At 67.5% G+C, this 16,203-nt stretch overlaps 1 protein-coding gene across 1 annotated transcript in view; it reads left to right on the top strand.

Annotated features, from left to right (window-relative positions):
• Nucleotides 1-16,203, top strand: part of DIDO1 (death inducer-obliterator 1) — a 34,453-nt gene that overhangs the window by 9,873 nt on the left and 8,377 nt on the right. Inside the window, exons 4-9 of the mRNA XM_028523646.2 lie at nt 663-1,485; nt 3,459-3,777; nt 5,467-5,679; nt 6,582-6,795; nt 14,731-15,196; nt 15,281-15,440. Of these exons, the coding sequence (XP_028379447.1) occupies nt 665-1,485; nt 3,459-3,777; nt 5,467-5,679; nt 6,582-6,795; nt 14,731-15,196; nt 15,281-15,440 (2,193 nt within the window). The 5' untranslated portion in view covers nt 663-664. The remainder of the gene's footprint in view (nt 1-662; nt 1,486-3,458; nt 3,778-5,466; nt 5,680-6,581; nt 6,796-14,730; nt 15,197-15,280; nt 15,441-16,203) is intronic.

Below are 16,203 nucleotides of genomic sequence, written 5' to 3'. Positions count from 1 at the left end.
CTCGACCCCAGGCGAGAGTGCCGGCCAGCTGGCAGCCGCCTCCTGTGCCCCGGAGCGAGCCCTGCCCCGGTCCTGTCCTCGCCCCGCGCCCGCGCCTCACCCGGCGCCTCCTGCTGCCTCTTTCGTGGGCACTTGTCGTAAGCAGCCCAGTGGCACAGCTGTAGGTGTGCTGGCTGTTGTTTTTTACTCATCGAGAGATTTTATTTATTTTTAGTGGGGAAGGGAGGGAGAAGGAATAGGAGAGAACATCACTGTGTGGTCGCCTCTTGCACCCCCCCTATGGGGGACCTGGCCCGCAGCCCAGGCAAGTGTCCTGACTGGGAATCGAACCAGCGACCCTGTGGTTCACAGGCTGGTGCTCAATCCACTGAGCTGCACCAGCCAGGCTTGTTTTTCTTTTTTAACATTCGATATGTAACAGTTAAGATTCTTTTTGAGAGTCTCCTTGCGTTATGTCCTGCACCACACTTGAGGACACCCTGGTCGCGGGCACTTGCCCCCAGGGGTGCTTTCACGGCCGGGGGGCAGGAGAGCACTCCTGTGGCTCGCCCGCACGGGGGTGGCTGGAGGCTGCCCGCCCCCCGCTCGGTGGCTCCCCGCGCCCTCGCTGCAGATGCGGCCTCGTTAATGCCGGTCATGGTCTGGTTGCATTTCCCCATCAGGTATGGATGAGAAAGGTGACCCGAGCAATGAGGAAGCCCCCAAGGTCATCAAACCCACCAGCAAAGAGTTTAGGAAAACGTGGGGGTTTCGGAGGACCACCATCGCCAAGCGAGAGGGCGCTGGGGACGCGGAGGCGGACTCCGTGGACCCGCAGCCCCAGCAGCCCCAGCAGCAGCAGCAGCAGAGCCTGTCCTTGCGGCGCAGCGGGCGCCAGCCGAAGCGCACGGAGAGGGTGGAGGAGTTCCTGACGACGGTCCGCCGCAGGGGCAGGCGGGCTCTGCCCGCGTCGCCCGAGGACCCCGGCGAGCCCGCCTCCGGCCCAGCCACAGACGCAGAGACCGCCTCGGAGGGGAGCGTGGAGAGCACCTCCGACGGCAGGGGTGGGCCCGGGGCCAGCCCCGCGGGCAGCAAGGAGCGCCTGGCCACGAAGGCCGAGGGAGGAGATAGCGAGGACGACACTTCGGACAGCGACAGCGATGGGCTGACCCTGAAGGAACTTCAGAACCGCCTGCGGAGGAAGCGAGAGCAAGAGCCAGCCGACCGGCCCCCGAGAGGCGCCCCGGGTCGCCTGAGGAAGAAGCGTCGGGAGGGGGACCCGGCGGGGGGGGCCGGCATGGAGGCGGCCAACGCGGGGGACAGCTCCCCGCCGTGCCTGCAGGAGCCCGCGGCCGGCCAGGCGGCCAGCGACGGCCGAGAGAGGGTGCCGGAGGGGCGTGCGGCCCCAGGGGAGGGCCCCAGAGGCTCGGGCCGGCACAAGCCCGAGGGCGAGGCGTACGACCCCAGCGCATTGTACTGCATGTGCCGGCAGCCCCACAACAACAGGTGCGTCCTGGGCGGGGGGCCGAGGGGGGGGGGCCTTGTGTGGGAGGCTACGGAGAGGCTTCTGTCCAGTGTCATGGCGGCAGAGCCGGGCTGGGCGAACAGCCTGTGCGGCCGGAGACGAGGGCGAGGCGTCCTTCGAGAGGGCTCTGGGGCCGCACGCCGCGTGCACGCTGCACCGTGGTTGCCACTGGCCCTGCGGGGCTCTTCGCCACGTCGGTATCTGCAGCCCCAGAGGGTGGCCCGTGGCCGGCGTGGGGGTTGGCGGACTGGGTCACTGCCCCGGTGCCATTCAGGGGCGGGGGCCAGGGCCGGGTCCGCAGGGGGTGGGAAAGGCACTTGCTGTTTCGCAGAGACGAACCGGAGCAGCGGGGGTCAGGGGCCAGGAGGGAGGCCTGCAGCTCGCTCAGAAGGCCCCGCGCAGATGCGGGGAGCACACTTGGTGCTGTGCTGGGGACAGGGTGGGCCCTGCCCTCCTGTCCCCCTGTCCCCCCTTGTCTATGCGAGTGCGTGCCTTTAGTAGGGCCAGGGCGGACTTGGGTCATGGGTGGTGTGTGGTGCGCTGGTGTGTGCTGGCACATTGATGGTGTGTGGATAGCATGGTGATGGTACGAGATGGAACACGTTAGTACGTTGACAGTACATGGTAGCACATGGGTGGTTCAGGGTGGTACATGATAGTACATGCTGGCACATTGATGGTGTGTGGTAGTGCATTCATCACACATGCTAGTGCATTGGCCATACGTGCTAGTGTGTTGGTGCGTGCTGTAAATTAATGGTGCATGCTAGTACTCTGATGGTGCACACTAGTGTGTTGATAGCATGTGATGGTACATGGATGACAACATGCTGAACATCGACAGTACACGATAACACGTTGGTACGGGGTGGTACATGCCAGTACATCGGTAGCATGTGCTAGTATGTCAGTACATGGTAGTACATTGATCATACATGCCGACACGTTGATCACATGTTATTGCATGGATAGTACATAGTAGTAAGTTGATGGCACGTGCTGGTACATTGATGGTGCATGCTGGTACACTGATAGTACATGTCAGTATGCTGGTAACACATGATGGTATGATAGTACACATTAGTGCACTGATCACACATGCTAGTGCATTGGCAGTACATGGTAGTGCATTGGTAGTGCATGCTAGTGTGTTGATGGTGCAGGCTGGTACATTGATGGCACGTGAGGGTACGTGATAGTACTGGTACATTGATGGTGTATGCTAGTACGTTGGTAGTACACACTAGTACATTGATCACATGTGCTAACGCGTTGGCATACGTGCTGGTGTGTTGGTGGCACATGCTGTAAAAGTGAGGGTACGTGCGAGTACCCTGATGGTGCTTGCTAGTGTGTTGGTGGCATGTGCTGGTGCACTGATGACAACGTGCTGGTGCATTGACAGTACATGAGAGCACATTGGTGGCATGGGGTGGTACGTGCTAGTGCGTTGATGGTACATGCTAGTATGTTGGCAGTACATCGATCATACGTGCGGACATGTTGATCATATGCTACTGCATTGGTAGTACGTGCTAGTGTGTTGATGGCACATGCTGGTACATTGATGGTGCATGCTAGAATATTGGTACACGGTAGCACATTGGTCATGCATGCTGGCATGTTGACCACATGCTAGTGCATTGGTAGTACACGCTAGTGTGCTGCTGGTACATTGATGGTGCGTGCTAGTACGCTGATAGTGCACACTAGTACGCTGATGACACGTGCTAGTGCACTGACTGTGCTGGTACGTTGGCGGCACATGTGCATTGATCACGCGTGCTAGTGCATTAATAGTACAGGCTCGTATGTTGGTGGCATGTGCTGGTACGTGCTGGAACGTGGGCGGCACACGGTAGCACACTGATAGCACACGCTAGTGTGCTGGTGGTGCCCTCCCTCACTGAGTGTGCGTGTCTGGTCCCCCCCCCCCCCCCCCCCCCGGCTCCAGGTTCATGATCTGCTGCGACCGCTGCGAGGAGTGGTTCCATGGCGACTGTGTGGGCATCTCCGAGGCCCGCGGGCGGCTGCTGGAGCGGAACGGGGAGGACTACATCTGCCCCAACTGCACCATCCTGCAGGGGCAGGACGAGCCGCGCGCCGAGGCCGGCCCGCAGGGGGCCGGGCTGCTGCCGGCCGACCCCGACGGCGCGGACTGCACGAGCATGGGCACCATCGAGCAGAAGTCCAGCGAGGACCAGGGCATCAAGGGGCGGATTGAGAAGGCCGCCAACCCGAGCGGCAAGAAGAAGCTCAAGATCTTCCAGCCGGTGGGTCCTGCTGGCGGGTGTCGGGGGTGGGAGGAGGGGTGGCTGGAGGGAAGGCCATCCTTCCGAGGGCTCTGCAGGCCTGCCCCGCCGCTCCGGCCCAAGCACTGTCACCGGGGACTTGGCACGTCCTCAAGTAGACTTGCTTGTTAGAAGGTCCCTCCTCCCATGTTCCCGACAGACCCCGTGCACCCGCACGTCCCCATCGAGTCAGGGTGTGCGAGTGGCCGTGCATCCCCACGCCGTCCTGACAGAACTGGTGCCCTGGCACTGGCCTTGCTGGACGCCCAGGCTGGCGGCGGTGGCAGCCAGCCCCCGCTGGCTGGCAGCCTGGGGTGATGGTGACGGATGACCGCGGGGGGGGAGGCCGGCCGCTGTTTGCGGCTCCTGTTGCGTCTGCCTGTGCCAGCTGTTGACTCCCCGCTCCTCCAGCTGGGGTGCAGGCCCCTCTGGGGCTGTGACCCTTCAGTCTCCTCCCGTGGGCCCCGCTGCTGGGTCGGCGGGGCCGGTAGGGAGGGCGCCCCGAGCCTGTCCCCCAGCGGGTGTCCCGCGGGCAGAGGGGTGGGAGGTGCCGTGTGGAAAAGCATCGCTGCCCTTGCCGCTTGTGCTGTGTTGGCTGCAGCGCAGGGGCTGGGGTGTGTGGGTGGCTGTCGCGAGGTGTCGCGGGCCCCAGGGGGAAGGGCGGCACGCAGCACCCGTAGGTGGTCGGGAAAGGTGGTGAGAAGTCAGTCAGTGGCAAGAGTCACCTGAACTTCGCGTCTCTGTCGTCTGTGTGTGAGGCTGAGTTTGTTTCTCCTTGAGCGGAACTTGGGTTCTGGGGAGGGAAACCAGTTGGCTCGGCTCACGTGCACGTGAGGGTGTGTTCGCGTGGGTTCCATCCGGACCACCAGCACGCCGTCTGCCGTTAGAGACGGGAGCCGCCGGCTCAGCTCCCGGGGCTCAGCTCCCGGGGCTCAGCTCCCGGTGCACAGCCGACGCCGCAGACCGGGTGGGAAGGAGCACGCTCCTCGCCCTGGGCTCGGTGTCCGTGAGCTGGAGACCAGGGTCCGGCTCGGCCGGACCCTTGCTGGGGCTCGGCGGCCAGTGGGGGCCGGGCCCTTGGGGTGGGCGGGGGCAGCGTCACTTCTCCAGACGCCCACGTGGTTCAGTGTGTGGGACGTGCCTCGTGCGGTTTCCATGGCGCCCGTCGTGGGTCTGAGGTGCAGACCTAACGGGGCATCCTGGTCTCCCCGGCAGCCTTGACCGCAGAGCGGTGGGGCTGCTGCCTTCAGCACGAGCCCTGGCGTCCCCTGTGCCGCGGCCGGCCTGGTCCCTCCGCTGGAGGTTTCCGTCCTGCGGTCGGACCCTCTCCGTGACCTCGGCACCGTCTGGGCCCCCTCCCCCCACAGGAGGGCCGTCGGCCCTGTAAGGGGGCCTCGCTGTGGGCGGGGGCCGCCCTCCTACAAAGGGACACGGGCTCTGAGTCCTGGGGGGGCCCAGGGCTCCCTTGGAGCTGTGTGCCCTGCGAGTGGCGGGAAGGGAGCCGCGATGTGCACGCCTGTCACGGGGACGCCAGCGCGCTCGGAGTCGGCGACTCGCGTGGCACACGCCGTCGCGCCTCTCGACGGAGGGCTGTGCCCTCGGCGCTGGGGGCCGCACGGCACGGGCACCGTCGCCGCCGGGCCTGAAGCCTCGTGTCCTGTCGTCCCGCAGGCTGCAGAGGGTCCCGTCGCTGCCAGGTGCATCGGGCCGGGGTGCTCGCGCGCGGCGCAGCCGGACTCGGTCTACTGCAGCAGCGACTGCATCCTGAAGCACGCCGCGGCCACCATGAAGTTCCTGAGTGCGGGGAAGGAGGCCAGAGCGAAGCCCAGAGAGAAGGCCAAGGCCAAGCCCGAGAGGCTCATCCTCCCCAAGTGCAGCGTGCAGGTAGGCTGGCCCGGGCCACCGCCACGGGAGCCGTCCACACGTAGGCGTGTCCACGTCCCGGCCCCGCCGGCTCGTCTGCGGGGAGTGGGGGCGGCGGCATGGGTGGGGGTTGGCCCTGTCCTCTCCTCTGCAGCCCCCCGCCCCGCCCACTGGCCCTGCCTCAGACTCACTGGTGGGCACATGTTCTCCTCCTCTGTGCTCTGCCTGGGCGGCTGGCGGCCGTCCCTCTGTCCTTCGGGCATCCGGCGCGGTGGGCGTGGGCCCCTAGGCAGGGCTGCCCTGACACCCGCCCCCCCCATGAGAGAGAGAGCCCTGGCTCTCAGACGCGGTGGTCGGGGTCGGGGTCTGGGTCTCGGGCTCGAGGGGTCTGGGGAGGGCCAGAGTGTGTCAGCAGTAACGGGCACTCGCTCTGCTCTCGAGGGCCATCCTGGAGTCAGCTCAGACGGCCTGGCCGCGTGCTGACCGCCACTGCTCTCGTGATTCGCAGGCCTGGGGGACTTCTCCTGACATGTTTACATGCTCACCGAGCCTCCGGTGGCCTCAGGTTAATGCCGGTCATTCTGAGTCCGAGCTGCTGTGTCGCAGGAGTGACCGTGCTGGGCAGCTGACAGAGCGCCCAGGCCCCTGGGGACCCTGGCTGCCGGGGGCCTCCTCGGGGTGGCGGGCGGCTCTGCGGCCCACCTTCGAGGCAGAGGCCGAGTCGCAGGGCCGGGACCTCAGCCCCCGAGTGACGCGAAGGTGCCACATGGAGCTGCGTGCGGGGCCGGCCGGCGACAGGCAGAGCTGAGCGCTGCTGCTGCTGCTGCTGTGGGGACGCGGCGCCCGCGCACGGGCGGGGGGAGGCGGTGAGCGGTGGCCTGGTGCTGATCCGCCCAGTGACAGGGGTCTCACCGGTTCCCCAGGCGGGCGTCAGAGTCTCCCTGCACAAGAGGCCAGCTCCAGACAAGAAGGACGACGCCGTGAGGAAGGCGGCGGCGGGGGCCCCTGCGAGGAGCGAGGCGCCAGTGAAGGAGGCGCCTTGCGAGAGCAGCACGCCGTCCTGGGCCAGCGACCACAATTACAATGCAGTGAAGCCGGAGCAGACCGCTGCCCCGCGGCCGTCACTGTTGTGTAAATGTATGTATCTCCGAGGGGTGGCCTCTGGACCCTTCCCTGTCTCTCCACACAGCCATCCCCTCGGCACTGTCCAGAGCTAGGAGGTGCGGCCGTGCTCGGTGTGGCCGCTCCGAGGATGGACGCACACGCCCCGGAGCCCCACGGGCCCGCCGCCGCCCGCTCCCCACAGCGCCCTGCGGCCGCAGCGCCTAGCGGTGCCCGGCAGTGGAGGTCTGGTCTGCCTGTGCTGCCCGGCGCGGGTGAGTACCCGTGTCGTCGCCAGCGCAGCGCAGCGGAGCGGGCGCGCCTGCCCGCCACTCCCCGCCCAGCGCTGGTCCTGCGGCAGGTGCCTCTCTGTCCCCGCCCCGTCGGCCGGGCGGGGGCCCGGCGCTGCCCCAGGGCCCCTGTGGGCGTCCCTCCCTCTGTGTGTCCTGGGGCCTCTTTCTGCACATCAGCATCACACTGAGAGCCGGCGGCAGCCCCGGCTCTGAGCGGACAGAGCCCCCAAGCCCAGCCCACACAGCACACACCCACACAGCCCGCACCGCTGCCCTGCGGCCCCTCCCGGGCCGCGCCGGTCCCAGGTAAGTGGGCGCTGGGGCCCCTGGAGCAGACTGCCACGGGGCCTGGACGCCGGGCCGGCCGGTTCCCGCCCCCCGCCCCCCCCCAGCGAGGGGTCAGGGTGCTGCCAGCCCGTCTTCGAAGCCCCCGACCGGCCAGGCAGCACAGTGTGCCCCTCCCCTCCTGCTGCAGCCCCCGCCCCAGAGCTAGGTTCTGGGGGGTAAGTCGGTCTGCGGGGCGCCTCTCTTTCTATGGACTGGAATCGTTTTTACTCCGTTTTCATTAATACTGTCTCTCTCCCTGTCTCACACCTTTCTAAAGAGCCCTGAGTTCCCCGGGCTGGACGGGAGCGGGCCGCCTCCTTTCAGTGCCCTCTGCCACCGAGGGCGGGCCGTGCGGGCAGGGCTGAGCTGGTGGGGCTAGAGGGGGTGCACCTAGAGACTCGCTTCCAGGATGCCAAGGGCCCGGACCCACGTAAATTTCAAAGCAATGCTAGATTTTGAAACATAATTTAGAAACGAGTTGTTAAACACAGTTACCTGCGTGTATTAAAGTGAGCTTGACACACCTCAGGTTGTGGAGCTAAGAGTTTCATGCTGACAACGTCTCAAGTTTTCATTAAGTTCCAGCACCTCTACGAAGTAGCACTTTGACAGAGGCCGTGAACATATGTGAACACACGCACCACTCACGTGTGAGCGGGTGGGGGTGGCCACGCTGCAGTCCCGTGTCAGCTCTGGGAGGGAGGGTCACAGGCACTTGGCGGGGTCGGGGACTTGGGCACAGCAGCCGCGGCCCTGGCGGCTGGCTCCCGCCTGCTGACTAGCGCTGGAAGGCACCTCGTGCGGGGGCGGGGCGGCAGGAGGGCCGTCCTCCGACGCACACCCACTGACTGGCCTTGGGGGCCTGACCCCTGCTCGCAGCCCGGCCCCCGTCTCTTCTCGCCTCTGCCCCCCACACTGGCAGCTCCTCACTGGAGCGCGGCGGCGTCCGCGGGCAGGGAGGCACAGCAGACCGAGGACTGACCCTCCCTCCTCACACACTGACCCCAAGCAGTGGAAACCGGTGGCACCAGGACTGACCGCATAGGGGAGGCTTTTGAGCTAGCTGCTTTTGTTTTTGGTTTTGTTTTCTTTTCTGTTGTCCCAGCAACGTCACCCGCCCCCAAGATGAGTGGGGGGACAGTGAGAGGCACACGGGGAGGGTGCCCGCGCCAGCCCGGTGAGTCGCTGCTGTGAGCCCACCTCTGCCCCCGGGCCACCCCTGCCGGCCGCAGGCCAGGCTCTGCGGGGCTGGCCTGGCCACCGGACCCTCACTCCACCCAGAGGGCCGCACGCCCTCCCGGAGGTGCTCTGCGCGCCCCGTCCCTGGGACCGTGGGTACGAGGACGACACGGCAGGGGCCATGCCAGGGGCCCCTCCGTTCGGTGGGGGTGGACCCGTCTCCTCCTCCTCCCACGAAGAGCATCGGCAGGGCCTCCATGTCCTCGGGCGATCCCGTTGACAGCTGTCCCCACTGGACTTTTAAAATTGTTTTTGAGGTTGCCCACACTTGTGGAGACACTTGCTTTTAAAGTTTCTCTCCCAAACCCATCACGCCTGTGCTTTCAGAGCCGTTCCCCACCCCCCCCCACACACACACGCACTGCCGGCCCTCCTCTCGTTGCTGTCCAGTGTGCACAGGGGGGCTGCGTGTTTCTGTCCAGAAGGCCCCAGGGTGTTGGACAGCGCAGTGGGGCATCTGGCACGCACAGGCACGGGCCCAGGAGTTTGGGACCCTCGGGTGGCTCCTTAGGGGACTTCCAGGCCCGGGGATCTGAGCAGACTGTGGCTGAAGTGGGAGCTCTGAGAGTGAAAACAGGAGACCCCCCGAGAGGACCCGAGGACCCCAGTCAGCCCGCACCGTGCCCCCGTGTGGCAGGCAGCCCTGCCCCCAGGCCGGTGCGGCCCCGGGACGGCCACGCACCAGGCCCGGGCTCTGGGAGCACTTTGCACACCACCTCGGGGCCCACGTGTTTCCCGTCAGAATGCGTGGAGGGTTCTAGGACCCGGGCACATTCTGTAGACATTTAGAGGGAGGTGGGGTCCTGTGTGTTACCAGCCGCACGAGCCGTTTGCTCCTGTCTCCTCCGGAATTGTCCGAGGCAGTGAGATGTGGCTGCAGACAAAGCAGGCTTCGCACTCACGCCAGGCCCCCCCTGAGGCCCCCCCTCGCCCCTTACTGCAGACGCAGCCTGTCCTAGGGGAGGGTGGCTCGACCTCCACGGCGCTCCCACGTCCCTGGCTGCGGGGACGTTGTCCCGGCATCTCACACGTACCTTGTACAGCACTGAGACAGCCCTGCTCAGGGGGTCAGCTCGGGGAAAGGTGTCACATGCACACGAGCTCCCAGCACTGGGACGAAACCCCTCCGCACAGGCGCTGCGGCCCCCCGGGGGCCAGCTTCCAGCTCCGACAGGTGGTGCTCCGGCAGCACCAGGGCCTGCCAGAGTCCAGGCCGATGTGGGGTGCCGCCGCCGCGGTCCCCCGCCGGGCCTCGGGGGTCTCAGGGGCCCTCGGGCCGCACTGGGAATCACTTCCCGGCCTTGATCTCAGAGGCACAGCCATGCACGTAGTTCTGGTCTGAGCTCCCTGAGAACTCGAGAAGTACACTGAGAAGACGGATAAGTTTGCCTCTTCCGCTCGTTTAAGTGAAGGTGGGGGCGGCTGTCACTGCGGGCGGACCCCGAGGAGCTCCGCAGGAAGAGCGCCCAGGTAACCGACTGCCGCCCAGCCACCCGGGCCTCCCCCCAGCACCCACGGGGGCCCGGGGTTCGCAGGGAGGGTGTAAGGCCCCTGAGCCCCATCCCGAGGCAAAGCAGTAAATGGCGGGCTCAGGTGGCAGGGGTCCGACTGCAGCCTTAGGGCCAGGGGGCGGCCAGGGACCAGCCACGGCAGCAGGAAGGCATTGGCCAAGCTCCCCAGGCCACCGCACCACTGGGTTGTCTGCCGGTCCCCTTGAGTGACACACCCAGCTCCCCAAGAGGCCTTGGTCACATGTCACCCTAGTCTCGTTGAGGAATGGGACCTTTTTAAGAAAAAACCTTTTTTAAAGATTTAGAGGGGGAAGGGAGGAAGACAGGAAGAGAAACACCAATGAATGGTTGCCTCTTCTGCACCTTCTCCTGGGGGCCTGGCCCCCAACACAGGCACGTGCCCCGACTGGGAGTTGAACCAGGGACCCTTTGGTTCGCTGGCCAGCGCTCAGTGCACTGAGCCACACCAGCCAGGGCTGGGCCCAGGCCAGATTTTTCCTGCGCTGCCGATCAGCATGGCTGTTCAGAACCCTGCGTGGGGCTGCAGACGGAGGGGCATCAGCCAGGGGCAGTGGGGTCTGCACGCGGGGTCTTTGGCAAGTGTCCCAGGAGAGGCCTGCACACCTCCGCGCCGAGGGCGGGCTCCAGCCCAGCGACCGACCGGCAGGGAGCCGCACGTCCCAGAGCCTCGGCCTCCCGGAGCGCCTGGCTGCCCGGGGGCTGGTGTGGGCCGGCAGGCGCGAGCCAGCGCTTCATTGTGCTGCTGGAAGAACAACTCGAAAGACTTGGGCCAACGCACAAGAGCCGAGCGATTTCCCTCGCTGCCGCCCGTTGGTTCCCCACACTAGGAGGGCTCCTGACGGGGACGCAGTTGCACGGGGACCTTCGTGGTGCCCTTCCCGCCCCCACCGTGGCCCCCACGGTGGCCGCGAGTGCGTCTGGGCTGCGGAGCCAGTTCCCGTGGGGGGGGGGGCTTCCTCGATCGGCGGAGGGGTGCGCGGGGGAGGGGCGCGGCCCGAGCCCCGGGTCTGGGCGGCTTGGGGAGGGGGCGCCCCTGCTGGGCCCCCAGCCACTCCTCCACACCTGCAGTGTGGTGGGCCTCCCGTCGCCCCGGACGCTGGGTCTCACTGGCCGTCCCAGCCAATCGCCCGCAAGCACCGGCCGCCACCGGCGTCGGCCTGCCTGCCTGTGGCCGGGGCTTCAGGGGAAAGGGCCTCCTCCCGGTGGGACGAGCTCTGTGTAAGGCAGCCTGTGATGCAGGGGCCGCCCGCCCAGTGCGGTGCCGGGCCTCTGCCGCGACGCCCGTCCCTGGGTGTGGGCGCGCGGGGCTGTGCTGGCCGGGTGCGCCCCCACGCTTGCCCCGGGCCCTCCTGCAACCCCACCGGGGCACCTGCACAGCCTCCCCGGGGGGGACAGGGCAGCACCGCCAGTGCAGACCTGTGGCCTCTCGCTTCCACGGAGGCCCGCCGGTGCCACCCAGTGGCCACGCAGCGCCACAGCGCGCCTCGCAGTGTGACAAGGGCCCCAGCTCCACGCGTCCCTGGGAAAGGAGCCAATTAGAGAGTCGCTGAGGGCTGGCTCCTGGGAGCCCCGGCCTGCCCAGTCCTGTGTGCGGCCTCGCCCCGGCCTTCCAGTCTCACCCCAGACGGGGCCTGGCCCACGGGCGGCCTCACGGCCCACGGGCGGCCCCACTGCCCACAGCTGCCGAGGTACCAGCTGGCTCCCGGGTCAGCCAGCCGGGAGCGGGCAGCAGGCGGGCCCAGGTGTGGAAGCTGAAGGCCCCTTGGCTGCCGGGGGCCCAGGCAGGCCTGTCCCAGGGCGGCCTCTGCCGCCCCTGCTGCCGCCGCCAGCTGAGTCACTGGGCCAGTGGGGGCTCCGGCGGCTCGTGGGGTGGCCCCTGTCCCTGAGGCCCGCCCAGCGCAGGATGTGCTGCTGCTGCCCCAGAACGGGCCCCTCCTCCCCGGTTACCGCGGCCCTCCCTGCCCTTCTGGAGACCGCCCGCGCCGGGACGGGTGGCAGGAGTCTGGGCGAGGGCCTGCGGATCTGACTGGCGTCCACCTGGAAACTGCAGCGTGTCTCGCTGTCAGGGCCTTCCGGTGCTGCGCCAGGGTCGCTGTGTGCCCGCGTGTCCCCAGTACAGCTTCCAGTGGGGCCTCGGGCGCCAGCGGGGCGGTGGTTGAGCAGAGGTGCCACATGCTTTAAATGCCCCTCCGTCGTGGACAAGGGGCAGGGCCCGCCTGCCGCTGGAATCCACGGCCTCTGACGTTTCGCCCACGATTCCTTGGGTGATGGCTGCCGGCGCCTCTGGGGGCAGACGGGGCCAGGGGAGGCTGACTTTGAAAAGGCAAGAAGAGTTCCACAGAACGGCCCGGTGGTTCAGGGAAGCTGTCCCCTGCGCTTTAAATGGGTCACCAGGGTTCGCTGCTGCTGCTCCTGGGTGACGGCCACGTCCACGGCGTGCCAGGAAGGTCCCGACGGGCCGTCGGCAGGCTCCCCCCGAACGAGGGAGGCAGCACCAGGTCGACCAGAGCCGCGGGCCTGGGGTTCTGACCTGGAGGTGGGCCCGGGGCAGGCACCGCCGTGGTGGATACCGTCTGCCGCCCGACACGCCGAGAAGGCCACGCACAAGGCCCGGGCGGGCCCCACCGTCACACAGGTGTCCTGGGTGCTTGGGCCGGCCCCAGGTGCTCGGGAGCACCGGGGCCCGCGCTCCGGAGGGGGCCGCGGCACTGCTCCAACCCCCGCAGGGCTGTGCCTGCGAAGGGCGGTGCTCGGCTGCTTCCAGGCCCCCGCTGGCATCTTCGTAGCCCATCCCTCTGGCCGGGGCCCGGCCGCCTCCCTCTGCCCTCTGGTGCCTGCCAGCTCAGGCCCCTGGCTCCTTGCTGCCGCGCTCCTGCCCACCCCAGCCTCCCCCCTGTTGCCGCACCTGAGCCCGAGGCCCCGCAGGGGGGTGCTGCCGCCCTCCTCCACGTCCCAGCCAGCAGAGGTGGGCTCCCGGGCGCTGACCCGCGGCGACTCCTCGCATGGGTGGACTCGGCCTGGCGAAGCAGCTCATGTGGAAAGCGTGCTTTCGTCCGCCCCTGCTGCCTGTTTGCTCATCCGACTGTAGTGGGCTGTACCTGGAGGTCCGGTCCCACGAGAGCGAAGCCTTTAGAGGTGTGACGTGGTGGTAGCGTGGGTGACCACGAGCAGGAACGGTGGGCCGGCTGGCCGGCGCAGGCCTGGGGGCGCCGGGGCAGGGGTCAGGGGCTGTGAGGGCTTTGGAGGAAGACGCGGCTTTCGAGTCAGACCGGTGCTGGAGACCGGGGCTCGTGGCGCTCTCTTGGCGCATGGGGCCGGCGGTGCTGCCGAGAACTTCGAGAGGCGAGGTGGCTTCGTCCCTCCTGCAGAGCAGAAGGAACGTGGTGGGGTCCCTGCATGCTGCCAGCACGGGCCCTGCTGGGAGGGGGGAGTCCTCCCGGGTGGCAGCCTGGCCCTCTGCCAAGATGGGCACAGCTGCTGGGGCGGGTCTGGGAGTGCTCCGGAGGGGCCGCCGCTCTGTGGGCAGGGCGGGCCCCCCTGGCGGGTTTCAGACGCCCCCATTCACGGGGGGTCAGAGGGGGGCCTGGTGACTGGCGACTGCATGGTGTTTCGTCCCAGGGTGGAATCCCCGGAGCATCTGCTGAAGCCCCACGTGGGGGCCTGGGAGCTTCAGAGGCGCGTGCTGCCCGGGCGGTTCGGGAAAAGCCTGCACCTGGCTGGGGCCTTCTCCACCGGCTCCGGTGCGGGCTGCTCCGCGTCCTGGCTAGCTCCCTGGGCCCACCTGCTCCCGCCGAGAGCGGCGGCCTCCCGCCTTGGTGTCGGCCAGCCGGGGCCCGCTGCCCACCCCTGGGTCCGGGGCCGGGCCGGTGCAGAACCTCCCGTGCGGGCCGGAGGGTCGGGACTGTGTTTCCCGTCCCGCCGACAGCCCTCGAGCCCCGCACGCGCTGCCGGGCGGTCTGACGAGCCCTCACACGCGGCTGGGGGTCGTCAGCAGGCGAGTGTTTGGGTGCGACGACAGGGTCAGCTCTTGTCGTCTCGGTGTGACAGTGACCGGCCTGCCCCACGTTGCGGCTTCTGCCGACTTGTCTGTGTTCCCTTAGCGCCGCCACACTGACCTCTGCCCGAAAGGACGATGAGCACCTGGGGGCCCCACCCAGGGTGGCCCCCACCCACAGGGCTCGCGCTAGTCTTTCCAGGGCCTCGAGGGTCGGGGGAGGGGTCTGCCTGGCCCTTCCCGGAAGGTGTCGTTCAAGGCTTGTTTGTGAGGACGGCGCACCCGGACTCCTGGTGGGCGCGCTCTCCTGCACCCTCCCGCGCCCACGCGAGGTCTGCCTCGTTTCGAGCTCCTCGGGGGGCACAGCACAGCCCTCGCCTCGGCTCGCTGGCTGGCGAGGCCGGCGCCGCGTGACGGCACGGGAGGGGTTTCTTCCCGAGATGAAGCGTGGGCACGGCCCTCGGGAAATGCCGAGTCCTTGGTGCGCTCCCCCCCCCCCCGACACCCCCAGGGCCCCGGCAGGTGTGCGGTCCCCCCTGGTGTGCGCACCGCCCCCGGCCTCGCTGACCTGGTGTGTCTTTTGCAGCTTCGAAGGAGGACCGGCCCGTGGAGGGGAGCGCAGCGGCCGCGGGGCCGAAGAGAGGGGCGGCCCCGAGCCCCGCCGCAGCCGGCAGACAGCCCTCGCCCCGGAGACTCCTGCCGAAGAAGTCGCCTCCTTTCGCCAACGCAGTCAAGCCGGCCGTCCGGAAGCTGCCCTCGGGCTTCACGGGCACCATCCCCAAGCGGCCGTGGCCCTCGGCGGCCGCCCCCCCGGGCAGCGCTCCCCCCGCCAAGCAGGCGGGGCTGGGGCCCAGCGCTGCCACGGCTGCTTCCAAAAAGCTGCCGGGCTCCACCGCCCCGGGGGGGGCCACCAGGAAGCCCATGGCGGCCTCTGTCCCCTTGGCCTCCCCAGCTCCGGGCCGCCTGGGGACCTCCGGCGCCGCCCCGTCGCAGCCGAACTCCCAGATCCGGCAGAACATCAGGCGCTCCCTGAAGGAGATCCTGTGGAAGAGGTGGGTTCCCACGCGGCCGCGGCCGCCTGCCGGCGGGGCTCGGGGCGCTCGAGCCCGGGCTGACGCTGCCCTCCCGTCCCTCAGGGCCAGCGACAGCGACGACCTGACGATGACAGAGAATGAGGTGGGCAGGGTCGCCCTCCACATCGAGAAGGAGATGTTCAACCTGTTCCGCGTCACCGACAACCGCTACAAGAGCAAGTACCGCAGCATCATGTTCAACCTCAAGGACCCCAAGAACCAGGTGTGTGCCGCCGGGCCGGGCAGGGCCAGCCTCCTGCCGCCAGGGCCTGTGCGGGACGCCGGGCCGCGGTGCCCATCGCGGCTGCGGGTGCTCGTCGAAACACGCTAACAACATGCACGGAGGCAGCCAGGTCCTGCGGGGGGATGGGGCGGAAGGGCCACTCCTCCCGTGGGGAGCGCCCCGTTCCACACCCAAGCAGCTTTTTATTGAGAAGAAACAGACTTAGTTTGTGGATTCACAGTCTGGCAGAAAAGGTCACGAGATGTAAACAGCTTACAAAGGTGGGGGCAGCACTCCTGCTGAGGATCCGGGCAAGGTTTGGGGTTGTAACACATGAAAGGGGTACAGGTCCCAAAGGTGTCCTGCCTGTGCCTTTAAACCCCAGGTTAATAACATCCTCCAGCGAACAGATCTCACAGGGTCTTGCGTCTTCCATGTCCGGGGCCTCATCACCCCGGGGGTCCCCCGTCTCTGGTCTTGGGTTTCTCACATCCAAGAACAAGGACTCAGGCTTTGACAAAGCCGAGGGGGGCAGGGTCGATGTCCATCACCCCTTCACTTCCAGAGCCCCGCGAGTCTCCTCCCTCAGGCCATCCCACATGATTGCGTCTGTCTTAGGTTCACTCTCTCTCAGAGAGTCGCTCCCCGTCCCGGACTGCTGATCAAGCCAGGGAAATGAGCTTTGTCCCCTCGGTGGCGCCTGGTCCCTCCCTCAGCCTAAGGCACGGGCGGGGCGGCCTCCCCGCCCTCCCCGCAGTCCGGA

This window comes from Phyllostomus discolor, chromosome 9 (assembly GCF_004126475.2).
Source record: "Phyllostomus discolor isolate MPI-MPIP mPhyDis1 chromosome 9, mPhyDis1.pri.v3, whole genome shotgun sequence".
Taxonomy (NCBI): Eukaryota; Metazoa; Chordata; class Mammalia; order Chiroptera; family Phyllostomidae; genus Phyllostomus; species Phyllostomus discolor.
This window is presented reverse-complemented; position numbering and strand designations above follow the sequence as displayed.